Source organism: Mesoplodon bidens (assembly GCF_964165515.1).
Source record: "Mesoplodon bidens genome assembly, chromosome: 19".
Taxonomy (NCBI): Eukaryota; Metazoa; Chordata; class Mammalia; order Artiodactyla; family Ziphiidae; genus Mesoplodon; species Mesoplodon bidens.
In genome coordinates, this window is record NC_138179.1 from 39,656,417 (window position 1) to 39,680,468 (window position 24,052).

At 44.5% G+C, this 24,052-nt stretch overlaps 1 protein-coding gene across 5 annotated transcripts in view; it reads right to left on the minus strand.

Moving 5' to 3' along the window:
• The window catches only part of RNF157 (ring finger protein 157), an 83,733-nt gene that overhangs the window by 21,616 nt on the left and 38,065 nt on the right, over positions 1-24,052 (minus strand). For all 5 annotated transcript variants that reach the window (XM_081218117.1, XM_081218119.1, XM_081218116.1 and 2 more), the window contains exons 3-5: positions 7,010-7,098; positions 1,098-1,244; positions 97-214 (exon numbers count right to left, since the gene is read on the minus strand). In XM_081218117.1, coding sequence (XP_081074243.1) covers positions 97-214; positions 1,098-1,244; positions 7,010-7,098 — 354 coding nt within the window. The remainder of the gene's footprint in view (positions 1-96; positions 215-1,097; positions 1,245-7,009; positions 7,099-24,052) is intronic.

The window sequence follows — 24,052 nt, forward strand, 5'->3', positions numbered from 1 at the left end:
GGTCCTGAGTAGCTCCCACGCCCTGGGGGTCTGTGGGCAGAAGCTGCCCTGCACTTCCTCCCAGCGGCCGGTCCCCTCCGCCAGCCGGCAGCTCACCTCCTCTTCAGCCCACTCGGAGGGGTCCACGGTGTGGGAGGGCAGGCAGAACTGCTGGCACACCCCACGCTTGTAGTGCACCGTCTCTGACTGCAGGCTGTTGTCCTTGGGGATGTAGCTGTTGGTCAAAGTGGGAAGCAAAGCAAAAGTTACCATCTGACAGTTTCCTCTGTCTCATGCCTGTTCTCAACAGGTTCTCAGTATAGACTGGAAGAGAAAAGAGAAGAAAAGATCTTCTTTATAATCTCTTTCCTTTGCCCTTGCTTGGTAATGCTATTAAAGTTATCTATTCAGGGCTTCCCTGGTGGCGCAGTGGTTGAGAGTCCGCCCGCCGATGCAGGGGACACGGGTTCGTGCCCCGGTCCAGGAAGATCCCACATGCTGTGGAGCGGCTGGGCCCGTGAGGCATGGCCGCTGAGCCTGCGCGTCCGGAGCCTGTGCTCCGCAATGGGAGAGGCCACAACAGTGAGAGGCCCGCGTAACGCTAAAAAAAAAAAAAAAAAATCTATTAAGCTACCTTTCTGTGGATATGTGGGCTGAAAAGATAACTTTTTTTCTTTTTTTTTGCGGTACGTGGGCCTCTCACTGTTGTGGCCTCTCCCATTGCGGAGCACAGGCTCCGGACACGCAGGCTCAGCGGCCATGGCTCACGGGCCCAGCCGCTCCACGGCATGTGGGATCTTCCCGGACCAGGGCACGAACCCGTGTCTCCTGCATCCGCGGGCGGACTCTCAACCACTGCGCCACCAGGGAAGCCCAGCTTAATAGATTTTTAACAGCATCATGATGACCTGAATGACTATGCTGCTATCTGTCACTGTACCAAGATGACATAGTTTGAAGGGGAAAGGTGAAAAAGTAAGGCTGTGTAGAAGAAAATCCAAATTCAGGAACCAGCTCTCACCTGGGTGTAGAAAAAGAATGTTTTCCTCCACAGGTGAGCACGTCAGGCACAGACCCTGTCTAGGAAGGACGTGGCTCCCCTGGTCCTTTGTTCTTACCTGGCAATCCCATTCTGGAACTCTTCAGTGGCCTGATAATAGATGGTGATGGCCACCCGAGCATCCGTGTCAAAGGTGAACTCCACGCTGTAGTGGACTTTCGCTCTGCCGGCCTCTTCCCCCGGGGTCTTCACTTCCTCGGCACATCTAGAAAACCACAAAGACTCAGCATTTGGGGGTAGCAAATTAATATTTTAAAAGTAATCTTTTTTTGTGTGGGATCTTAGTTCCCTGACCAGGGATGGAACCATGTCCCCTGCAGTGGAAGTGCAGAGTCCTAACCACTGGACTGCCAGGGAATTCCCTTCTTTTCTTTTTTTTTTTTGTTAACATTTATTTATTTGGTTGCACCAGGTCTTAGTTGTGGCTCGAGGGCTCCTTAGTTGTGGCAAGCATGTGGGATCTAGTTCCCTGACCAGGGATTGAACCCATGCCCCCTGCATTGGGAGCGAGGAGTCTTATCCACTGCGCCATCAGGGAAGTCCCTTGTTTTCTTCTTTTAATTGAATATACTGTGGGCTTCCCTCTGTGATCATGCACTTTCCATCCTCATTTTGAACGATGGCAGAACACTTTGTTACCACTATCAGGGGGCATTTAGGCGATTTCTGATATTTCACGGTGCCACAGTTAACATCCTTGTGCATTTGCCAGGTTTTAAAAAAAGTTTTTAATTTTAATCAAAGTTACTAATCACATAGTTTAAATAGTTTCCACAAGCCTTGTGACAAAAAACCAGCAGGTCTCTTTCTGTCCCTTTTCCTCTTCTTTAGAGGAAACCGCCTTTACCTCTGTAGCTGACCATTTTGGCATTTATTTGCATGTTAATTTTTCAGCTTTAGGCATTATCTATTGACTTCCTACTATGGAAATTAGACTTTCTCTTTCCTCACTCCGCTCCATATAGGGACACCCCTTCCACCATGTGATACACCATGATTTTGTTAGCTCAGTAATATTCGTCTATACGACTGAGTCCATCAACATTATTCACAGCTCAGCCACAGAGTAATCTCTAATTATTTTTCCTTTCCTGCATAAGTTTTTCTTAGAGCTTGTGCTCATTTTGCTTTTTTTTCAGTTGCTTAGTCTTTTATGCACTAGTCACTAATTCAAATTCAAACTCTTTGACTGTCTACATCTCGATGTTCAGACGTAACAGGTATTCTGTGCACCTTGCCTTTTTGAGGACGCTTATGCAGCCTTCTGACCTGCTCCATCCGGTCCCTGATCCCTCCGTACCTGCACATGGCTGCCACCCTGAAATCTCCCTGCCCCACCTCCCTGTGTGTCCCTTTTGCCTCTCTCCCGGAGAATCGCATGCTTCCTGCACCTCCTGGCTTCCTCTTTCTTGAGTTACGCTTTCATTTTGCTGGAGAACAACTTCCAGTAGCTTCCTGAAAAGGGGTGTGTTGGAGGGATAAACTTTTTGAGAGATTTTATTATACAATCACACTTCATTGAAAGTCTGGCTGAGGGAATTCCCTGGTGGTCCAGTGGTTAGGGCTCCGTGCTTTCACTGCTGAGGATGCGGGTTCAATCCCTGGTTGGGGAACTAAGATCCTGCAAGCCATGAGGCCAAAAAAAAAAAAAAAAGTCTGGCTGAGTAAAGAATTCTGGATTATAAATACTTTTTTTTTTTTTGCGGTACACGGGCCTCTCACTGTTGTGGCCTCTCCCGCTGCGGAGCACAGGCTCTGGATGCGCAGGCTCAGTGGCCATGGCTCACGGGCCCAGACGCTCCGCGGCATGTAGGATCTTCCTGGACCGGGGCACGAACCCGCGTCCCCTGCATCAGCAGGCGGACTCTCAACCACTGCGCCACCAGGGAAGCCCTATAAATACTTTTAAAAAGTCATTTCAGAGCATTGCTGCATTATCCTTTAGCTCCCAGGGTCGCCTTCATCATCGATTGGGCTGGGCGCTCGGTGGACCTTTGTAGAAACTCTTAAATTATGTACGTCATTGGTGGTTCCTTCCTTCTATATTCTCCATTCTCTCTTTCTAGAACCATTAGTTGGCTGTTGGACATTCTAAACGGACCTTATATTCTTCGTATCTTTCCTCTTCTGTTTTCCATATCTTTGCCTTTATGCTCCACTTCCTAGAACATTTCAACTTTTCTTCCGATATTCTATTGATTTTTTCATTTCTATGTTTTTAAGCTCTGAGAGCCTTGTTTGCTAAAAGATTTGTGTCACTGTGTCCGTGAAATAAGAAGGTAGTATCTTCTCTATGTCTCTGAGGCTACAAATCAAGGTTTCCTCTTCCTGCATAGTTTTTATTTCCACTTTTTTCCCGTTGGCTTGTTTTACAATTGTCTTTCATATGATAGGCGTTCCTTATACATCTGAGAACCTTTGGTTTTCTGCTTATACTAAGACATTTAAACCCCCTAATTGTGGTCCATGGGGACTTACCTGGCGGTCCAGCGGTTAGGACTCCACGCTTCCACTACAGGGTGCATGGATTCGATCCCTGGTCAAGGAACTAAGATCCCTCATGGCACGTGGCCAAAAAAAATAAAATCCTGATTGGAACTGAGTGCATGGTGGGGCTTGGGGATGCTAGGCTTCCCTGGGGACTCACCTGGGTCTGGCGAGGGACCTCCAAAACCAGTCTCTTTGGTCTTCCCACCTGGGGGAGTCTGACTGTCCAAAGAACAGTTTTCCTCTCTTCTAACAATGGCCTGGCTGCTGGCATTCTGGGCTTAGAGTTGGGGTTGGGGGGCAGGTTGGAGGGCTCAGCATCCAACATTTCTGAATTCACTTAACCCCCTGATTTCAGTACTGAGTCCAGCCCTTAGCTGTGCCTCGGTCCCCCAAGTCCAGAGATTCTTTGTTTGAACTTTTCCAGTGAGCATCGTCTGCTAGCCTTTTGCCAGGGTGTGGGAGGGCAGTTCTGGCTGTGTAGTCTAAAGGAGGGGGGATCTGAATATCTCTCAAGCAGACTTTCCACTAACCCCCCTCCTTTTAGCCCCCCCACCCCCAAGATGTCCAGAGGTACCTGGAACTGCCAATTCCTGAGCCTTCTGGGGGAAACCACAGTACAAACTAGTGATTCTCAGCTTTTCCTTCTGTTTGCTCAGGATCCTGATTTCTCAGGTTTAGTAAGTTATTTAACATTCACCACCTTTTTCTAGCCTCTAAAATTTTTTTAAAATTAATTAATTTATTTATTTTTGGCTGCATTGGGTCTTCGTTGCTGCGTGTGGGCTCTCTAGTTGCGGTGAGAGGGGACTACTCTTTGTCGCAGTGCGTGGGCTTCTCATTGCGGTGGCTTCTCTTGTTGCGGAGCATGGGCTCTAGGCACGCGGACTTCAGTAGCTGTGGCTCGAAGGCTCTAGAGCGCAGGCTCAGTAGTTGTAGGGCGCGGGCTTAGCTGTTCCGCGGCATGTGGGATCCTCCCGGACCAGGGCTCGAATCCGTGTCTCCTGCATTGGCAGGCGGATTCTTAACCATTGCGCCACCAGGGAATCCCCAGCTTCTAAAATTTTGTTGCCGTTGCTCCTTTCCCACTCTCCCAATTTTTGTGGATTTGTGCTGTTTAAAAATACTCATTATTGTTTAGTGGGGTTTGGAGAGGAAGCAAAGGTACATGTTCAATCCTCCATCTTTACCTGGAAATCTGAGAATCAGAATTTACTTTAGTCCCATCTCAGAAAAAACAAAATCAAGACTCACCCTTCATCTTAACATTTATCGGTTTTTTTTGGCGGTACGCGGGCCTCTCACTGTTGTGGCCTCTCCCGTTGCGGAGCACAGGCTCCGGACGCGCAGGCTCAGCGGCCATGGCTCACGGGCCCAGACGCTCCGCGGCATGTGGGATCTTTCCAGACCAGGGCACGAACCCGTGTCCCCTCCACTGGCAGGCGGACTCTCAACCACTGCACCACCAGGGAAGCCCTTAACGTTTATTGATCACCAGGTGCTTTCCCTTTCATTATCCCCTTTAATTTTGACAACAGCCATGAAAGGTAAGGTTGGTTCACTATTTTACAGGTGAGAACCAGAAGCTCAGAGCAGTTGCCTCATTTTATTCTAGAGCTGCAGCCAGGCTGCCACGTCCGAGGCCAGGACCTCAAGGGGGCTCAGACCCTTGAATCCATCTCCATCAAATACGCGAGCAGACCATATGTGATGAGAGAAACAAGTGGCCGGAGCAGCTGACAGCTGGCAGGCTCCCGAGGCCTCAGTAGCCCCCATCTATCCTGCTGCGGCAGGAACTCCCCGGTGGAGGGGGGACGCCCGGCTGCAGATTCTTCTGTAGCAAAAGAGTTTCCCCTTGGCTGCGCCATCCCCAGGGTTGACCCCGGGGGTGCGAGTGGCTGGGGAGGCAGTTGAAAACCTCAGGGACAAATAAAATATTAAAAAACTGAGACAAAACAGATTAGTGGCTGCTTAGGCCGGGAAGAGGGGTTTCGGGGGGAAATGGGGGATGATTAATAATGAGTATCGGGTAATAATAAGTATCGGGTTTCTTTTTGAGGTGATGAAAATGTTCTAAAATTAGACAGTAGTGATGGTTGCACAACTCTGTGAATAACTAAAAATCACTGAATCGGGGGACCTCCCTGGTGGTGCAGCGTATAAGAGTCCGCGATCCCAATGCAGGGGACCCGGGTTTGATCCCCGCTCAGGGAAGTAGATTCCACATGCATGCCGCAACTAAGACTTCACATGCCGCAATTAAGAGTTTGCATGCCACAACTAAGGAGCCCGCCTGCCGCAACTAAGACCCGGTGCAGCCAAATAAAAAAATAAATACTAAAAAAAAAATCACTGAATTGTACTCTTTAAATGAATGAACTGCATGGTATATGAACTATATCTCAATGAAGTGGTTATATTTTATTCCTAAAAATTTATTTTTTAAGATTTTTTTTTGATGTGGACCATTTTTAAAGTCTTTATTGAATTTGTTACCATATTGCTTCTGTTTTATGTTTTGGTTTTTTGGCCTCGAGGCATGTGGGATCTTAGCTCCCCGAGCAGAGATCGAACCCACACCCCCTGCATTGGAAGGTGAAGTCTCAACCACTGGACCGCCAGGGAAGTCCCCGAAGTGGTTATATTTTAAAAAGATGATCAGAGAGAAATAAGCTCCCTGATCTATACAAGCATAAAATGGTCTCCGAGTCATCTTCCTTTGTCAATTGAGAAAAATGTGGGACCTCTGGTTTGCCCTAACCAAATCTGTCTCCCCAGGGAACCAGTGAGTCTTAGTAGACAGACTTGCTATCTGGAGAGCAGCATCTGTTTAAAAATCACATTATCTCTGGGACTTCCCTGGTGGTCCAGGGTTAGAACTCTGTGCTTCCACTGCAGGGGGCCCGGGTTCAATCCCCAGTCAGGGAACTAAGATCTCACAAGCCTCGCCATGCAGCCAAAAAAAAAAAAAGAAAAAAAAAAAATCGTGCTATCTCAGGGACAGCACAAAGAAGGCAGATGTTGATGATAATTAGTACTGACATTGGTGATTAAACAACAAACCCAGTGCACCAGAGGAAGGGCACATGAGATTAAGAATAAATTAAAAAGGAAATATAGGCAATAAAATAAGGATTTCCTGCACCAAGTTCAAACATCCCATCTTCACACAGGCTTGTCGAGGTATTTGCAGAATTCACTTTCTCCTCCAACTGTTCTTTTTCTGGAAGGTTCACCATACCGGGGTAATCGTGACAGCTTCCAGGAGAGTGAAAGTTCTTCCCAAACACTGACTATCAGAGAAAGTTCTGAACAATCTAGGTGCGGAGACCCCTCATGCAAGCAGCCCACGGCCCAGAGGCCTAGAGGCTGGGCTCCGGGTCTGGCAGAAACTGTTCTGTGGGTCCCCTGGGGAGTTGGCTGCCCCTTCACGAAGAAGGGCCCCTGGAACCTGGCCCCCGCCGGCTGGGAACTTGAACTTACTTGACGAGTCTTAGTGTATCCTTTCGGATGTTGATCAGGCTTCTCAGAGTCTTCACTGGTTCTTGGGGAGGAGGGGCGGCGTAAGGAAACTGTGTCGGAAACAAAGTGGGAGAAGACTGTGTTTAGAAAGACGGATAACCATAGTAAGTGGACCTGCTCGAGGTCACAGCTAGTGGGAGAGCTGGGATCCGACTTGGTGTCCAAAGCGCTACATTTATCTGCTTTTCCCATTAGATGAAGCTTACGTGAGTCAGCATTCAAAATGCGGACACCTAATAAAAACTCCCACTGAAGTTCCAAATACCAAGGGACACACGGTGGCCGAGTTAATCACAAAAGGCTTTTCCACCTGACCTTACACAACGGGGAGCCGGACCTGCAAGGATTTTCCTTCAGTGAAGCCACATGGTGTCTGAAGAATTTAGGAACTGCAAACACAAGAGAACCCCATCATGTGTACAGAGTGGAGGCCTGCAAACAGTGAAGAACAAATTTCCTCCGCAGCTGATCATATAAAGCAGAGTTTTTTTAAAAAAAAAGTGAGCCAAAGAGCTCTTTTGGGGTCGTCAAAGGTTTGTGGTTGTCCATCATTTACCTTATGCTTTCACTCTCTTTCCCTGTTTAAACATGTGGGTTTGGAGTTGTGAGTTGATGACAATGAGGAGATAAGAAAGGGGTCACAGTAAAACATTTCATTGGGAACTGCTTTGAGAAGATTAAGAGTGATTTAAAATGTTCCCCCTATTCTTATAATGTCATTTGGGCAGTAAACATTTTTTACATGTGATTCCCAGAAGACCTACTAGTATTTGGAGCTTTGCAAAACCGTGGTCCTCCTAGCTCTGAAGAGTCTACCCTCTCATGCTGGTCTCAGAAAACAGGACGTCCACATGAAACTCTGTGTCTTCACAGATTTTTGCTGTTTTACTTGGGAAACATAATTGAACCTAAGGTACGTCTGATTTTGTGTATTCAGTGTGATCCCTGATACTTCATGTGTATGAATGTGACCCTTAAGAAAATACATTTAATCCAAACTGTCAGCTGTGCATTCAGATGATTGCTTTGTGGGTATTGTGTAGCAACATTTTATTTTTTCATTGATACCTTAAACATATATTCTTTTTTTTTTTTTTTTTTGGCCATGTGGAGCATCTTGCAGGATCTTAGTTCCCCGACCAGGGATCGAACCCAGGCCCTCTGCAGTGGAAGTGTGGAGTCCTAACCACTGGACTGCCAGGGAATTCTCACCTTAAACATATATTCTTTTAAAATATATGATAGGTGGTTTTTCTGATTACAAAGCAATACACGTTCAAGCAGAAAACTTGAAAAACACAAAAAAGTACAAAATCAGCCATAATTTCACCACTCAGTGATACCAAAGTTAACATTTGCAGAATGTGTCTTTTTGGATAGGCATCCATCCACCCACCCACCTCCTCCCTCCCTCCCCCGCCTCTATTTCTCTGCACTGTTTCAAACTGTACCTTCTATTTTATTGTCTCTCTTTCACTTAGAAAGATGTGGCAAATGTTTTAAAGCCTATAATTTGACAATATAACTACACACATTAGAGACAGGGGCCTACTTTAATCAATTCCACATTATTCAGTGTTTTCAGTTGGTTTTACTTTTTTTTTTCCCTGATATAAATGTCGTGGTGAATGCTTTGTCCCTACATTTCTGCGTGCCTCTTTGATTACTTCCTTAAGACATTCCTAGAAGTGGAATTACTGGATCAAAGAGTAAGCATATTTTTAAGACTTTTAAAACTATTTTGCCAAATTGTTCTCCGGAAAGCTGATTCCAACTTTGCTCTCCTGCTTGCAGCGTATCAGGAGGCTTTTATACAGGAAAGCTGAAATCCTAGTTCAGACCCCATCTGTGGCCCATTTCTCCACACACCCCCCACCCCCTTTGCTGGGCTGTCACACTAAAGGAATTTTAAACAATTTTTAAATAAGCTTAAGTAAAAAGTAATTAGCCAGGAAAACCCAACACAAATGCTTGTCTATTCTAAAGCCAAAATAAATGACTTTGGGATTAAAATTTTTTTCTGGAGTAGTGAAGTTAATCATATTCATTTGCACGGGTACTTGGGAGTTATCCTTAACTCCTACCTGAGTCCAAAAAAAAATAGAGGTTTTCCCTTCACTCTTTGCCCTTTCCCCTCTATATCCTCCCCTCCCCCGCAAAAAAAAAAAGAAAAACAAAAGGAAGGTGGGGGGAGTTAGTGTTCTTCACCTTCCATTTAGAATATTACATTTGATGATAACTGGAATGGGACACAAGTTATTCACTGCTCAGGGAAAGGCATCGTGGGATCGATTGTTTACATATATAAACTATCCTTATAGCATAATAAATCCACACTTACATTTTTAGCTCTTTACCCTCTGCCCCGCCAAAAGAAAACGATGAAAATCCGTTTAGGAGAAACTAATCCTGTTTGTAGGCTCTTACCTACCAAAGCTTCAGCCTTAGTGGCCGTTCACGTAACCAACCGGAGTCTACCGGCAACACTCAGTGCTGGGTGTAAAGAGAGACTTAAAGTGGAAAAGATAAGGTCCTGCTCTTTCAGGAAGCAGCATTATAAAGAAGATGATACAGTTACACAAATAACTGTAACACTAAACAGAAATGCCACAGAAAGGGCAACGATACAGGAAGTGATCACTTCTGGCTGAGGTAATCCGGAAGGCTTCATGGAGGAGGTGGTATTTGATCTGGGGTCTTGAAGGATAAACGTAATTTGTAAATTCAGAGATGACAGGGAAGACAGAGGAAACAGCAGGAACAGAGGCAAACTAAAGAAAATACTCTGCTCTTAGAGTCGCCTCCCCTACCTCTCTAGGCCAGGTTAGCCCACCGTGACTCTAAGCTTCTTTGTGATCTTCGCTTTTAAAACGATCATTTACTGAGCACTTACTAGGTGCCAGGCACTATGCTAAGCTCTTTACATACATTATCTTAGTTATCCTTGGAACAATCCTGTGAGGGAGAGATGGTTGTTCCCTTTTTGCAGATAAGGATGTTGACATAGCAACAGGTTCAGTAACACCTTCCAAAGTTCCACAAGTTTTAAGGAGAAGAGTTGGAGTTTGAACACATTCTACCTCCATCTTTCTCTAAGATGCTCCTGGATATAGCTGCTTAACCTAGAGATGACGAAGGGATTGAAGTACCAGTTATTAAAAGCTATCTGAAAACACTAACCTATGTCTTTGTTCATTCTTTTTTCTTAGCAAGGCACTGATGAACTTTTTTGTTTGCCTACAGTACCTCTTTAACACACGCATCATTACTGTATTATATTTAGAGCAAAAAAAAGTATCTTGGTTCAATTCAAGGCCAGAGATTTCACTCCTATGCTAACAGATACGTGTGACATGAAAGCAAAGTAACATCTTCTTGGGACCGAAGGAGACGAAGGTCAGGATGGACTCCGGTCCACGCACTGCCCTGAAGGAGCCGCTCACCGGTCATTCACTGTGCTCAGAACAGCATCAATAACCGTTTCTCAGTTCACATCCACAGTTTCCACTTGCTTTCTTATGACCTTGGAACCGTAATTTTCTCAGCCCCAGTTGTACCTCATTAGGGAGTGAGTGATGAAAAGAAAGATCAGACAGAACTTATTTTTCTCAGATGCAAGCGCCCTGGCACAACTAGGTCAGTAAACGGGAAGAAGTGGCCTTTTCTGTCTTGCACACAACATGCCACCAGGCGCACAGATGGAGGAGGACCCACAGGCCTTCTGCAAGCCGTATCCTCACTTCTTGCCTCAAGCTCAGTATGGGCTTAGGAGACGTCTTCCCGTTTCTCAGACAACATCCTGGAGTAAATAAACTCTCAGCACCTTATGAAGGACCTTAAAAACAGCTTCCAGGATTCTCTTTCACTTTTCATAATGAAGACAGGCTTATAAAGACTAGTGTGCAAAGAATGAAATCGGGTCTGCTCAGGGACTTGTGGCCCAAACCTGCCGGGTCAGTAATGTGTTGACAGAGAATTAAGGCTCAGGTCCCTCTACTCTATTCATCTAAGCAGAAATGCTGCCAGAAGAAAGCCCTCTTAATGGGGTAAAATTTGGGTAACTGTTGCAACGACAGCTTGCCAATGCCCATCCATGAAAAAAGAGAACATAGGGAAACGTTTACTGAGTACGTACTATGGGCCGGGCATCATGCTGGGTTCTTTAGATTTTTTTTTCATTTTACTTTATTTAATTTATAAAATATACATAACATGAAATGTATCACCTTCACCATTTTTAAGCACACAGTCCAGCGGCAGCAAATGCATTCACATGTCCTGTGCTGTCATGACTCCCGTGGAGTTCTGGTGTAGATACATTCTTACTTAATATTCTAGACACTAATAGACATGTGGGCCATGCCCACCAGACTGTAAGCTCTTGGAGGAGAGTCTGAAGAGAAATATGTTGGTTGACTGGATAAATGAAGAATATCAGTTTTAACACCCCCATTTTGCAGATAAAGAAACTGAGACTCAAAAGATTCATTTAATTATTCAAGGTCTCAGGGCTAATAAGTAGCAGAACCAGGATCTGAATCCAAAAGCCACACTGTTTGTCCTGCAGCTGCCTTGGCTACAGCAGGGCAAGGCTACATGTTCTGATCCCAGGAGTGTTCCAGGTACCTGAGTTGAGTGTGGAGAGAGTCTGAACGTTAAATGATCACTGCAAAAGGTACCGAATCCTGTTCAGGTTCTAGAGGCTGGTCGAAACTCTCTGGATTACACCCTTATGCTTAGGCAGCAGTACATACAAAAGCATACCTAATGCCACACTCCTTTTAAATTTTAACAGGAGTATCTAAGGTCTTCTCAGAGGAAAGCTTTCTTGGAGCACTGCATGACAAATTCCTTTTGTCTGTAAGAGCTAACAGCACCTGTAGAAGACACAAAGGTATATTCAGGGTGTGACGTCAGAGAACACTGCCAGCAGAAGCAGGGGAGATGTTCATCGCTGTTTACCTTCTTCCCAAGATGCTCCAATATGTGTTACTGATAGATATTCCTAAAGCACGGTGGTTTCTCCTCTAAATTATTTTCAAAGAACAAAGACATCTACCAATTCATTCAACACGTTCACTAAGCCCTGAGCGCTATGCTAACTTGGATTCGGGGATGGACCAGGCACGCCTCTCTTAGTTCCACCTGTAAGGGGCCCACAACAGAGCTTGCATCTGGCGCCCTGCACTCAGGTACCAGCAGCGCACTCCCCCCCCCGCCGCCCCGCCCCCGCCCAGGACCGGCCTGCTTGTGTCCGCGCCAAAATAAGCCTAAATCTCAGAATAATTTAAATCCCAAACACCTCAAGCCCAGGATGGGAGTATAGTACCCACTCGGCCAGAGGAACTCTTTCAATGGGCCCCAGGGGGTTGGCGATCAAGGCTCACATGAATACAAAGCAAGCGCCTCTTTGACCGTTTATCCTGGTGCTCATCAGGTTCCTTGCTCGTTTTCCTTACACCAGCAAAGCGCCACTTGGCGGCCAAATGTGGAACTGCCGGTTTAGATAGACCGGATGTGTGTGTGTGTGTGTGTGTGTGTGTGTGTGTGTGTGTGTGTGTGTGTGTGTGTGTGTGTGTGTGTGTGTGTGTGTGTGTGTGTGTGTGTGTGTGTGTGTGTGTGTGTGTGTGTACACATACGTATATATTCATATACACACATATATATGTATGTATATATCAACTATGTATCCTAGATTTTCTAACCATTCTAATTTCAAGTATTTTGTTAAACTACCCCCATATCTGCACTCACATTTTTGCTGTAGAAAATATGGTCCCAGTGCATACGAGATTAAAGGATCTTACTTCAATTGTAAATTATTGGGTAATTCCCAGTAGTCTGTAAAAGGGACTATAATCCATTCATAAAACTAAATAATTAATTTCAACAAAAAGTTTTTTTAAGGTACATAATTTGCTAACATTTGCTATTAAATTCAGGCCTGATCATATACACACATCGCATCCTGGATTTGGCCACTGGGAACTCCCTCAGTTGGCTCCTGTGTCCTTTTGACTTGCCCCATCACTTTTTTGAGCACTTCCTCCTTACTTTCTGGCACCACAAGATATTCCAAGTTCATGCTGTGTTTTTCCGTCCCCTCCCTGGAACTGATCATGTCTCCAAGGATCCCTGGTTCCTTTTTAGAGACGTCTACCTCAGACCATCATGTATTCACTAATCTTTTACCAATGAACACTTGTTCCGCTTCCAGTTTTCAATATTACAAACAATGATGCAATAAACATTCCCTGAAAGGAAACTTAATAGGAAAAAGGAGGGGGGGTGATGTAAAAGAAAAACAAATGAATATGACCTAATGCAGTCTTTACTTAAGAAGAAAAAAGCCCCAAATGCCAAAAATCTGCCTCTGAAGAGAAAGGAAATTATTTTTAGGCAATTTATGACTAAAAGAGAAAAGTACTCATTTTACACATAGACATGTAATATTTGTGTCAGAGAAATAAATAATAGTTAATATGGAAATCAACATCTGGGATCATATGAATAGCTCATTTACAGCACTCATTTACATAAGCTCTTGCTTTTATAGATTTTAGGGGTTTTATATTTAAAATTCAGTTCCTTTTTTATTTGATGCCTGGTTATTTTCTCAGCTTTCTCTACTTCCCCTCTTCTCAGCTATGTAGTGTGTCCAAGACTTACCAGTGGATATATTTAGACTTGTGATACTTTATAACATTTTCTTAGATCCACATCAGGGAGAACAGTTTACTCTGGTTGAATGATGTGAAATGAATACAAATTTGCCTATTTAACCAGCTGTAGCCCTGGGGCAGACTGTATTGTGCCTGCTGTCCACCAAAACATCAATGAGCTATATTTACAGCAGTAAAACCCCTTTTCATTAATTTTCCATCCAATCCTCGTGGGGAGTCAATCACCCATGTAGAAAGACTGGTGACCACAAAGCTGACAAGATGTGAAAAGACTTTTTTTCACTCAAATCAAAGACGTGAGGGAGATACCACGGGGGCATCACATGATGACCTTAACTCAAAGATGCTCTGTGTCCAGGTTTGGTTACCAAAGGAATCCATCCAAGATGGCAGTCTATTTATAGTCTGTTAACTCCTCCGCTGGGTCCCCTGGCAGGGTGCACATGGGACCAATGTCCTGGCTATATGACATCACCTCTAAGGTTGATCTTTCCAAAATGTTTAAACCCTACTACGAGTGTGCCCACTTAACCAGTTCTCTTTGATAACAAGAGCATGAAAGATCCACTGCAGAGAAAAGCACCCATCACAAAATCGCCCTGGTCTCTGTTAACAACCATCACAGACCCATTTTCTCCCTCTACTTTATGGTTTGGGTCTTGACTCATATTGTTCAGGAGTACTCAGACCGGGCAACAGGTTGCGTACACTCTGACACCAAATGCACCTCCAGGGCTGTGTGCGCTGCTTTGATGACAAGTGAAACCTACTCAACTTTCGGTTCCCCTGATTGAAAGCCCCTCCCATCGGGATAAAACACTACCCAATCATCCTGTGCTTCTACAATAAAAGTATCTTTCTGAAGATGAGCTGCTTTTAGATACAGAGGGTTCTGCCTAACACCAGCTAATTTTAAGGAGAGTTAAAAGGGAAAAAAGTGCTTTTAGTAAAGCAGACACTGTCATCTTTTCCCTCCAGCAAGTTGGTAAATAATGACTAAGGGTCAGAGAGACGACTCCTTTCAGACCAGCACCCCATTCTAGACGCCTGACTTCCAGATTTCATCTGGTCAGGAGACTGGTAACCCAGCTCACAAATAAGAATCCAGTTTTAAGTAAGAGATTTTGAGATGCTTAATACTGTAGGTAAAGAATATGCCTAAAGCACCAGTATCAGCCAAAACAGGTATTTTAAAATACACAACAATAAAGCAGAAACTAACACACCATTGTAAAGCAATTATACTCCAATAAACATGTTAAAAAATTAAAAAATAATTAAAAAAATAAAATACACAACATATATATTTTTTCCAAAGAAGCATATGAATGTTCTAATGCCACCAAGTATTAGCTTTCCAGTCATTTTATTTAACAGAGGTGTTTTTAGTAGGCCAGTTATTAAGAAGAGCAAGTGGACCGAAGTCTTCCCCAGTCTATATTTTAAAAACTAAAAACTGTAAGCTGGTCTTCAAGTTGAAAAACTCCAAGCTGCCCACCTGTGCCCCTCCTGAAATATACTGACCCTAAAACTATCTCTGTAAGAGCCAAGATCAATTACAAGAGTTTCAAGTCTCCATCTCTCATATTTCTGGAAGGAAATATGCTCTGAGGGACTTCCTTGGTGGTCCAGCGGTAAAGAATCCACATTACAATGCAGGGGACGGGGGTTCGATCCCTGGTCAGGGAACTAAGATCCCACATGCCACGGGGCAACTAAGCCCGTGCGTCACAACTACTGAGCTCACGCGCCTCAACTAGAGCCCACGTGCCGCAAACTACAGAGCCCACGGGCTCTGGAACCCATGCACCACAACTAGTGAAGGGAAAAACCCGCACGCCACAACTAGAGAGAAGCCCACGCACCAGAATGAAGAGCCCGCACACCTCAACGAAGATCCCGTGTGCCGCAGCTGAGACCCAATGCAGCCAAAAATAAATAAAACAAATAAATAATAAATAAATCTTAAAAAAAAATGCTCTGAAGTCTGCTATGTTAGGAATCTCAGCTTCAGAAAAAGAATAGTATGAAATACAGAAACAGTTAAGTTTATAAGCCAATCAAATACAGAATTCTAAGCCCAGGTAAGGTCAGTTTCTTTGGCTAAGCTACCTATTTGCAGATACAGCCCTAGGCCCAGGAAGAAGGCCATTAGTAATTCAAAAACCCTAATGAGATTTTATTTTGGTTAGCTCATCATGAGATATGGAAACCTCATATAATTGGAACAAAATAGCATAAAATAGGGCTTCCCTGGTGGCGCAGTGGTTGAGAGCCTGCCTGCTAATGCAGGGGACACGGGTTCGAGCCCTGTTCTGGGAAGATCTCACATGCCGCAGAGCAACTAGGCCCGTGAGCCACAACTACTGAGCCTGCGCGTCTGGAGCCTGTGCTCCACAACGGGAGAGGCCGCGATAGTGAGAGGCCCGCGCACCGCGATGAAGAGTGGCCCCCACTTGCCACAACTGGAGAAAGCCCTCGCGCAGAAACGAAGAACCAACACAGCAAAAATAAATAAATAAATTAATTTAAAAAAATAGCGTAAAATAAAAACCTATATGTTATACAGCAGAAACTAACACACCATTGTTTTTTTTTGTTTTTTTTTTTTGCGGTATGCGGGTCTCTCACTGTTGTGGCCTCTCCCGTTGCGGAGCACAGGCTCTGGACGCGCAGGCTCAGTGGCCATGGATCACGGGCCCAGCTGCTCCACGGCATGTGGGATCTTCCCAGACCGGGGCACGAACCCGTGTCCCCTGCATCGGCAGGCGGACTCTCAACCACTGCGCCACCAGGGAAGCCCTAACACACCATTGTAAAGCAATTATACTCCAATAAAGATGTAAAAAAAAAAAAAAAAAGACCCAACACAGTCAAAAAATAAATATATAAAAAGAAAATAAAAATTAAAAAATTACTGCTGTTTATAAACCAAAAAAAAAACCCTATAGCATATGTATGATAGTTTTAATTTCTAAATTGTTAATATTAAGCTCTGTAGGGACTTCCCTGGTGGTCCAGTGGTTAAGAATCCGCCTTCCAATGCAGGGGACGGGGGTTAGATCCCTGGTCAGGGAATTAGGATTCCACATGCTGCGGGGCAACTAAGCCAGCACACCACAACTCCAGAGCCAACGCGCCACAACTAGAGAGAAGCCCACACGCCTCAATGAAAGATCCTGCGTGCCACAACTAAGACCCAACGCAGCCAAAAATAAATAAATAAATATTTAATTTTTAAAAAAAGATCTGAGCTTCCCTGGTGGCGCAGTGGTTGGGAGTCCGCCTGCCGATGCAGGGGACATGCGTTCATGCCCCGGTGTGGGAAGATCCCACATGCCGCGGAGCGGCTGGGCCCGTGGGCCATGGCCGCTGAGCCTGCGCGTCTGGAGCCTGTGCTCCGCAACGGGAGAGGCCACAACAGTGAGAGGCCCGCGTACCACAAAAAAAAAAAAAAAAAAAAAAAAATCTGTAATTTGCAGCTAATTTAACAGGGTACCAATCAGTTTCACTTTGCCCTGCTAAGCTTCCAAAAGTCTTGAGAGCTCTGATTATTCTTCACTCACTCCTTAATAGCAGTGCGTAGGACTGGTTAAGAATCCGCCTGCCTGTATGAGGGACACAGGTTTGAGCCCTGGTCCGGGAAGATCCCACATGTCAGGGAGCAGCTAAGCCTGTGCGCCACAACTACTAAGCCTGCACTCTAGAGCCCGCGAGCCACAACTACTGAGCCCGCACGCCACAACTGCTGAAGCCTGCGTGCCTAGAGCCTGTGCTCTGCAACAAGAGAAGCCACCGCAATGAGAAGCCCGCGCACCGCAATGAAGAGTAGGCCCCGCTCGCCGCAACTAGAGGAAGCCCACGTGCAGCAACAAAGACACAACGCAGCCAAAAATAAATTTAAAAAATAGCAGTGAGTAGCCAAGGTTATATAAACCAACTGAACTAATTTCTTAGGCTCACATATTAAATATATATTAAATATATTAAAGTCTAAGCTCACTTAAAGTCTGTCTGTAATGAAATCTAGAGCTAGAAGTATAACTCTGATGTTCTAGATGGTGAATCTCAGAGACAAAATACAAATATTTACAATATATCATGCACAGAGTCCAATCCCAAGGTTGATTCACGTCACTGGCTTCTCTCTCATCCTGTGTTCCATCCTCATCCCTTCCTTGACCTCCTACCTGACATCTCTGTGTCCCTCCACCAGTCACCTATCACCTCTCAGTCCATCCTCATAAATCTTCACTCCTTTAACCACATCCTTCAACACCTCCAATTTTCCTGTTCTCAGCAAACACTTCTCTATGGCTCTTCCTCTTTTTACTGATTTCCTGTGTGCTATTAAGACCCTGGGCTTCTGATCATCTTTCCAGGCTTGTCAGAAATGATTCCAGTTCATCAAGAAAAAAACAGGTGTCCTAGCCTTAACCATAAGCTTTCTGAGACTAAAAAGAGCCAAGTTCCAAGTTTAAACGTAGTGCAAAACAAAGACGGCACAACAGACAATAAGTTCCCAAGGAGCAATACATGGTCATATCTCCTAACTCAGTTAGTCTGGCTCCTGGGTTTATAATTCTCAGCCTGGCCAATTCAAAGGTTCTTTAAGCACTACTTAATAATCCACCAAGAAAGCACAGCCCCAGGATTAAGTGGGAAGTCAAAAGTTCAGCAAGAGGATTTAGTGACTGGCTTCTAAACAAATAAATTACGGAAAAGGAAAGATTCGTAGTGGGTAAACCTGACAGACACCACCTTCACTAAGTGATCAAGGTTGCCATCACTGGGAATATGTCATGAACTGTTATGTGCCTCTGATATGATGTAATAAGGGCACTTAACCTCTGTGGTATTCTTTCCGCAAATCCATAACCCTAGTCTAATCACAAGAAAACATCAGAAAACCCAAATTGATGGGAGTTCTACAAAATATCTAACTAGTACATCTCAAAACTGTCACGGTCATGAAAAACAAGGAAAAACTGAGAAACTGTTAAAGATTGGAAGAAATGAAGGAGACATGACAACCAAAGGTAACCGGGACGAAAAAAACATTAGTGGAAACACCGGTGTAGTCCTAATAAAATCTGTAGTTTTGAAAAATAGTAATGTACCTATGCTAATTTTTAGTTTGGATAAATGCTCCATGGTTGTGTAAGACGTTAACATCAGAGATAGCTGGGTGGAGGGAATATGGGAATTCCCTACTACCTTTGCAATTCTTCTGTTAAGTATTAAAAAAAAAAAAAAAAGTTCAGCAAGAGAAGTGCTGAGAGGAAATGGAGAGCAAAGGATCCCAAAGTGGAAGGTGTAGGTCTTGGCCCTTGTATTAGTGGTTGCGCAATTTTACACAAATTGCTGTACCCTACTAAGTCTCTATTTCCTCACCAGTAAAATGTGCTTGATAATAGCTACCTTATAATTTGTGAGATTAAAGGTTGTATTAGGGACTTCCCTGGTGGCACGGTGGTTAAGAATCTGCCTGCACGGGGACACGGGTTCAAGCCCTGGTCCGGGAAGATCCCACATGCCGCGGAGCAACTAAGCCCACAAGCCACAACCACTGAGCCCTCCCGCCACAACTGCTGAAGCCCGCGTGCCTAGAGCCCATGCTCCGCAACAAAGAGAAGCCACTGCAGTGAGAAGCCCACACACCGCAATGAAGAGTAGCCCCCTCTCGCCACAACTAGAGAAAGCCCGCACTGCAACGAAGACCCAATACAGCCAATAAATAAATAAAAATAAAGGTTGTATTAGTCCAGTCAGGAAAACAAACCACACCAGGTATTTTAACAGAGAATTTAATCGAACTGGTTAAACAGGCACCGGAGAACCAAAACACAAAAAGGAGACACTGAGCTGACACAGAGTCACCTCAGGAAGCGGCTACAACCCCTGGGGCTGAGGGAATCAAGGGGAGAGGTGGGGGCTATTCAGTCTAGAGGCCCCCTGGGGGTGGGACTCTGGTCTCTGGGTACCACCCTTTCTCTTCCTCCAGCCCTGCAGACCCTCTGGCGTCCTCCATTGGTAGAGCCTGGAAGTGGAGAAACCTGGCCGAAGAGTCCCTGCCCCAGAATTACTCAGCCCAGGTTAGAGGGTGGTTTGGGGCTGGGAGACAACAGCTGAACTGTTAACTGTGAAACAATTTTGTAGACTGTAAATGTTACCCACTAGTACTTATTATTTTCATTATTTCTATTAAGTGCCTGAGATAACTCTCCCTCTTTTTTTTTTTTTTTTTTTTGCCACGCCACGCATCTTGCGGGGATGTTAGTTCCCCGACCAGGGGGTCGAACCCATGCCCCCTGCAGTGGAAGCACGGAGTCTTAACCACTGGACCCCCAGGGAAGTCCTCTCCCCTTCTTTCTTTTAAAAATATTTAACAGTATGGATTAACAGAGGATATGCACCTTTGGTGTTAAAAGCATTTAAATTTTTAATAAATGGAAAATATGGGACTACATTCTATTCTATAATTATAGCAACCTTTACCACAAAGCTCGCTTTGTCAGAGCTGTCTTCTAAAGATAAAGCATATGTCTGATTCATTTCTGTAATAGTCAGGGCTACTACTTTAGTTGAGTGAAATAAGTGTGTTGCTCAGGGATGCTATTTACATGTAACCAGGCTATTTGACCCAGAAGTCTTTGACTTTTATAGACTTTTGTAAAAACACTTTCATTACAATGTAAGGCCATTATGCATCTCTTTAAAAGCTGAAAAAAGTTAACCAAATTTTTCTTTGAAATGCAACACCAATACATATAGTTTCCCGTAAGCTGGGGCGGACCCTGACAACAGGAAACAGAGGTGAGAGTGTGCACACTTAGTTTCAGTAGGTTTCAAAGAAATGTCGAGGAACTTCCTACAACACAGATGCTTTAGTTTCACTGTTGAAAACCGCAGCAGTTCTTTGTGCCCTGGTTTGTTAAGAAACACAGCCTTAAACAACAAACCAAAAGTTCAAGCGTTTAGTGGCACTTTCCAAGTCAGCAAAACTTATGTCACAAAGCAAAGTTCCTTTCTCAGAGCTTCTGGAAGCTCTGTCTACACTTCATTTATCACTTCCCTCTTTGTGTGTATATAGTGTCTGAGCTTCCTGCGAGATTATAAACTTGAGGGCAAAGTCTAGGTTAGAGATATCTTTGTATCACCCAGAGTGATTAGACCAGCACACATAAAAGATAAAAATAGGTATGTGTAGAATGAATATATGAATAAGGTCTTCAGAAGAGCACAGCATGTGCCCATGGTGACCATCTGGATTGTGGATATTTGCCCTAAATGGCAGGTTGGCACAATTAATACTCACAAAATAACTAAAAAACAGATCGCCATGTGTTTTTTGTTTTTTATTTTATTACCTTTTTATTGAAGTGTAGTTGATTTACAATGCTGTGTCAATCTCTGTACAGCAAAGTGACTCTGTTTTACGCAAATAGACAATCGTTTTTTTAATATTCTTTTCCATTATAGTTTTGCCCTGCTGCTGGGGTACTAGGATTGACCCCTCTGGCTGAGGGCTGCTGATGCAGAAGCAATGCTGACCCTCCCCTGCTCCCCCCCCACTGCCACGTGCACACACGGCGTCTGGGGCACACGTCCACCGCCTCTTGTTGGTACATGGCTATAAGCAGGGGCTCCCTGGGCCACATGGACACCAGGCCACAGAGAGCACTGGCATGTCTGTGAACCACTCCTTCTTTCCAAGACATTCCTTTTTTTTTTTTTTAAGTCAGGTTTATCGAGGTGTATTTTACATCCAGTAAAATTCACCCATTTTAGTGTACAGTTCTATGAATTTTGGCAAATGCATACAGCTCTGTAACCACCATTGTAATCAAGGTACAGCACACTCCCATCCCCCCACAATGTTCCTTCATTCCCTTCTGCAGCAAACCCCTCCCTGCACCCCCAGTGCCTAGCAACCATTCATCTGTTTCCCATCCCCACAGTTTTGTCCTTTCCAGAATGACAAGACACATTCTTTCCATGCTTAAATAAAATAGCCAAAGGCCTCAGTGAACTCTGCACAGATCACCATATGTTCAGCTGCCCTGTGAGCCTCTCGTGTATGTCTGGAAGGGAGAACCCAGGGGCTGATGGGTGCGAAGGGCAGCACCATTCACTGTGGCGTGGATGACGTCACAAGCTCTACAGAGAGCAGGACGCGTCTTCGTGAGCTGGGAAGCAGCTCTTCTACATCCAAGGACAAAGACCTCTTATTTTAAACTGCCTCTCTATGAAATATCCGGGTTCCTTCTTCCATGGTCATATGGTACAAGACACAACCCGATTTCCTTCTGGTTTGGTTGAGCTTTTGGTATTAAAAGAAAACATAAATTACTGTAGCTAAAATAGAATATAGATTAATAAGAAAATGCTGTTAAGCTAAAAAGCTTGAGTTCCAGTAGAATGTTCTTCCAGCCTATCAGATTTGGCTTGACCGCACAGTGAGTTACTTTGTGCCTAGCAAAATACTGAACTTTTACTGAATTCTTTAAGAATCACTCAAGAGCTTCCTACACAACTTCAGGCTAACATGAAGCAGAGTACAAAGAACGTATAAATGCAAAAAAAGGGACAATGACGAGCTCCCTGGCAAATGGAGACTGAGGGAAATTGCAAATTACCTTCTAGCACAATACAAGGTCACATTACAGCTTTTTTTTTTAATTTAAAATTTTTACATAGAAAATCCTTGCCCTGTAATTTCAAAGCCCCAATTATATTGCTTACTCATTCCCTTTCTACTCCATGTAATAAATTATTTTATATTATATCTTATATTTCATATTAGATATATAAGGGGTTAGCTATCAAATTTTGAGATGTATGGGGCTTCCCTGGTGGCACAGTGGTTAAGAATCGCCTGCCAATGCAGGGGACGCAGGTTCGAGCCCTGGCCCGGGAAGATCCCACATGCCGTGGAGCAACTAAGCCCGTGCACCACAACTACTGAGCCTGTGCTCTAGAGCTCGAGTGCCACAACTACTGAGCCCGCATGCCACAACTACTGAAGCCCGTGTGCCTAGAGCCCTTGCTCTGCAACAAGAGAAGCCACCGCAATGAGAAGCCCACGCACTGCAACGAAGAGTAGCTCCCACTCGCTGCAACTAGAGAAAGCCCGCACGCAGCAATAAAGACCCAATGCAGCCAAAAACAAAAATAAAAAATAAATAAATTTATAAAAAATTTTGAGATGTAGTTTGAAGAAATGATAGGGAATTTAAAGTCAAACAGTGCTTCCCAGCTCCCATCAGCACAGATTTGAAAATTTGAAGAAATGAAGGCAAAAGTTTAGGATAGGCCTCCCAGTGCCCACAACAGATTCAATACTTGTACTGACTTCTGTTCCCTTCTGAATTCCCACTGAAATGACAGCAAAGGGATTGAAAAAGAAGAAAAAAAGTGTAAAACCACAAGAACAGAGAGAATGGGAGAGGAAATAAACAATTGGAAGCTGTATCACACACAGACAAGTGGAAACTGATTTAGGAGAACAGAAAAGGCTGAAATTCGAAATGGCAGAAACATATTTATGCCCAGAATCCCAGAAAGGCTTAGGAATTGGAGGCAACAGGTCGTCCTAAAAGCGGGGTACACTGAGGTTTGAAAGAGGAGACTGGGAAGGTCTGAATGAAGAGCATTTCGACTCTGAGATCTTTTCCCAGATGCCACGTGGCCAGGAGGCCACCTGTCCCCTCTCTAAGAGAAGACGTTTACCAGTCAGAGGATTTGACAGTCCCAGGGACACGGGGCACAGCCAAGGGCAAGGGAGCTCTTTGAAAACACAGGGCTAAGTCAAGGTCTCCACACGGAGGCTTGCTGAGACCACACAGCCCCTTCCCCGCTCATCTCCTGGAACCTGGCCGTCAGACTTTCAACCCCTTCCCCTCTGTCCCCCACCCCCAGGCTGGACATGAGTGGATTCTTCACTGGAGAAACTAGTTACCGTCACTTGATTTATGACAAAGGCGATCCTGCAGTGCCGTGAGAAAGGATGGATGGTCTTTTCCACGGTCGGTGCTGGGTCAATTTAAACAAAAGAAAAAGGAGGAAAAGAACCTTGGCCCCTACTTCACAGCACACCCCAAAATCAATTCCAGATGGATGACAAGCCTAAGTGTGAAAGGTTAAACAAAGCTATTAGAGGAAAACCAGAGCATCTTCATGATTTTGGTATTTGAAAGATTTCTTAAATAGGATACAAAAAGTGCTACCATATAAGCAAAAAACAGATAAATTGGACTATATTAACATTTAGAACTTCTGTTCAACTAAAGATACTGGGAAGAGAGTGAAAAGGCATAAG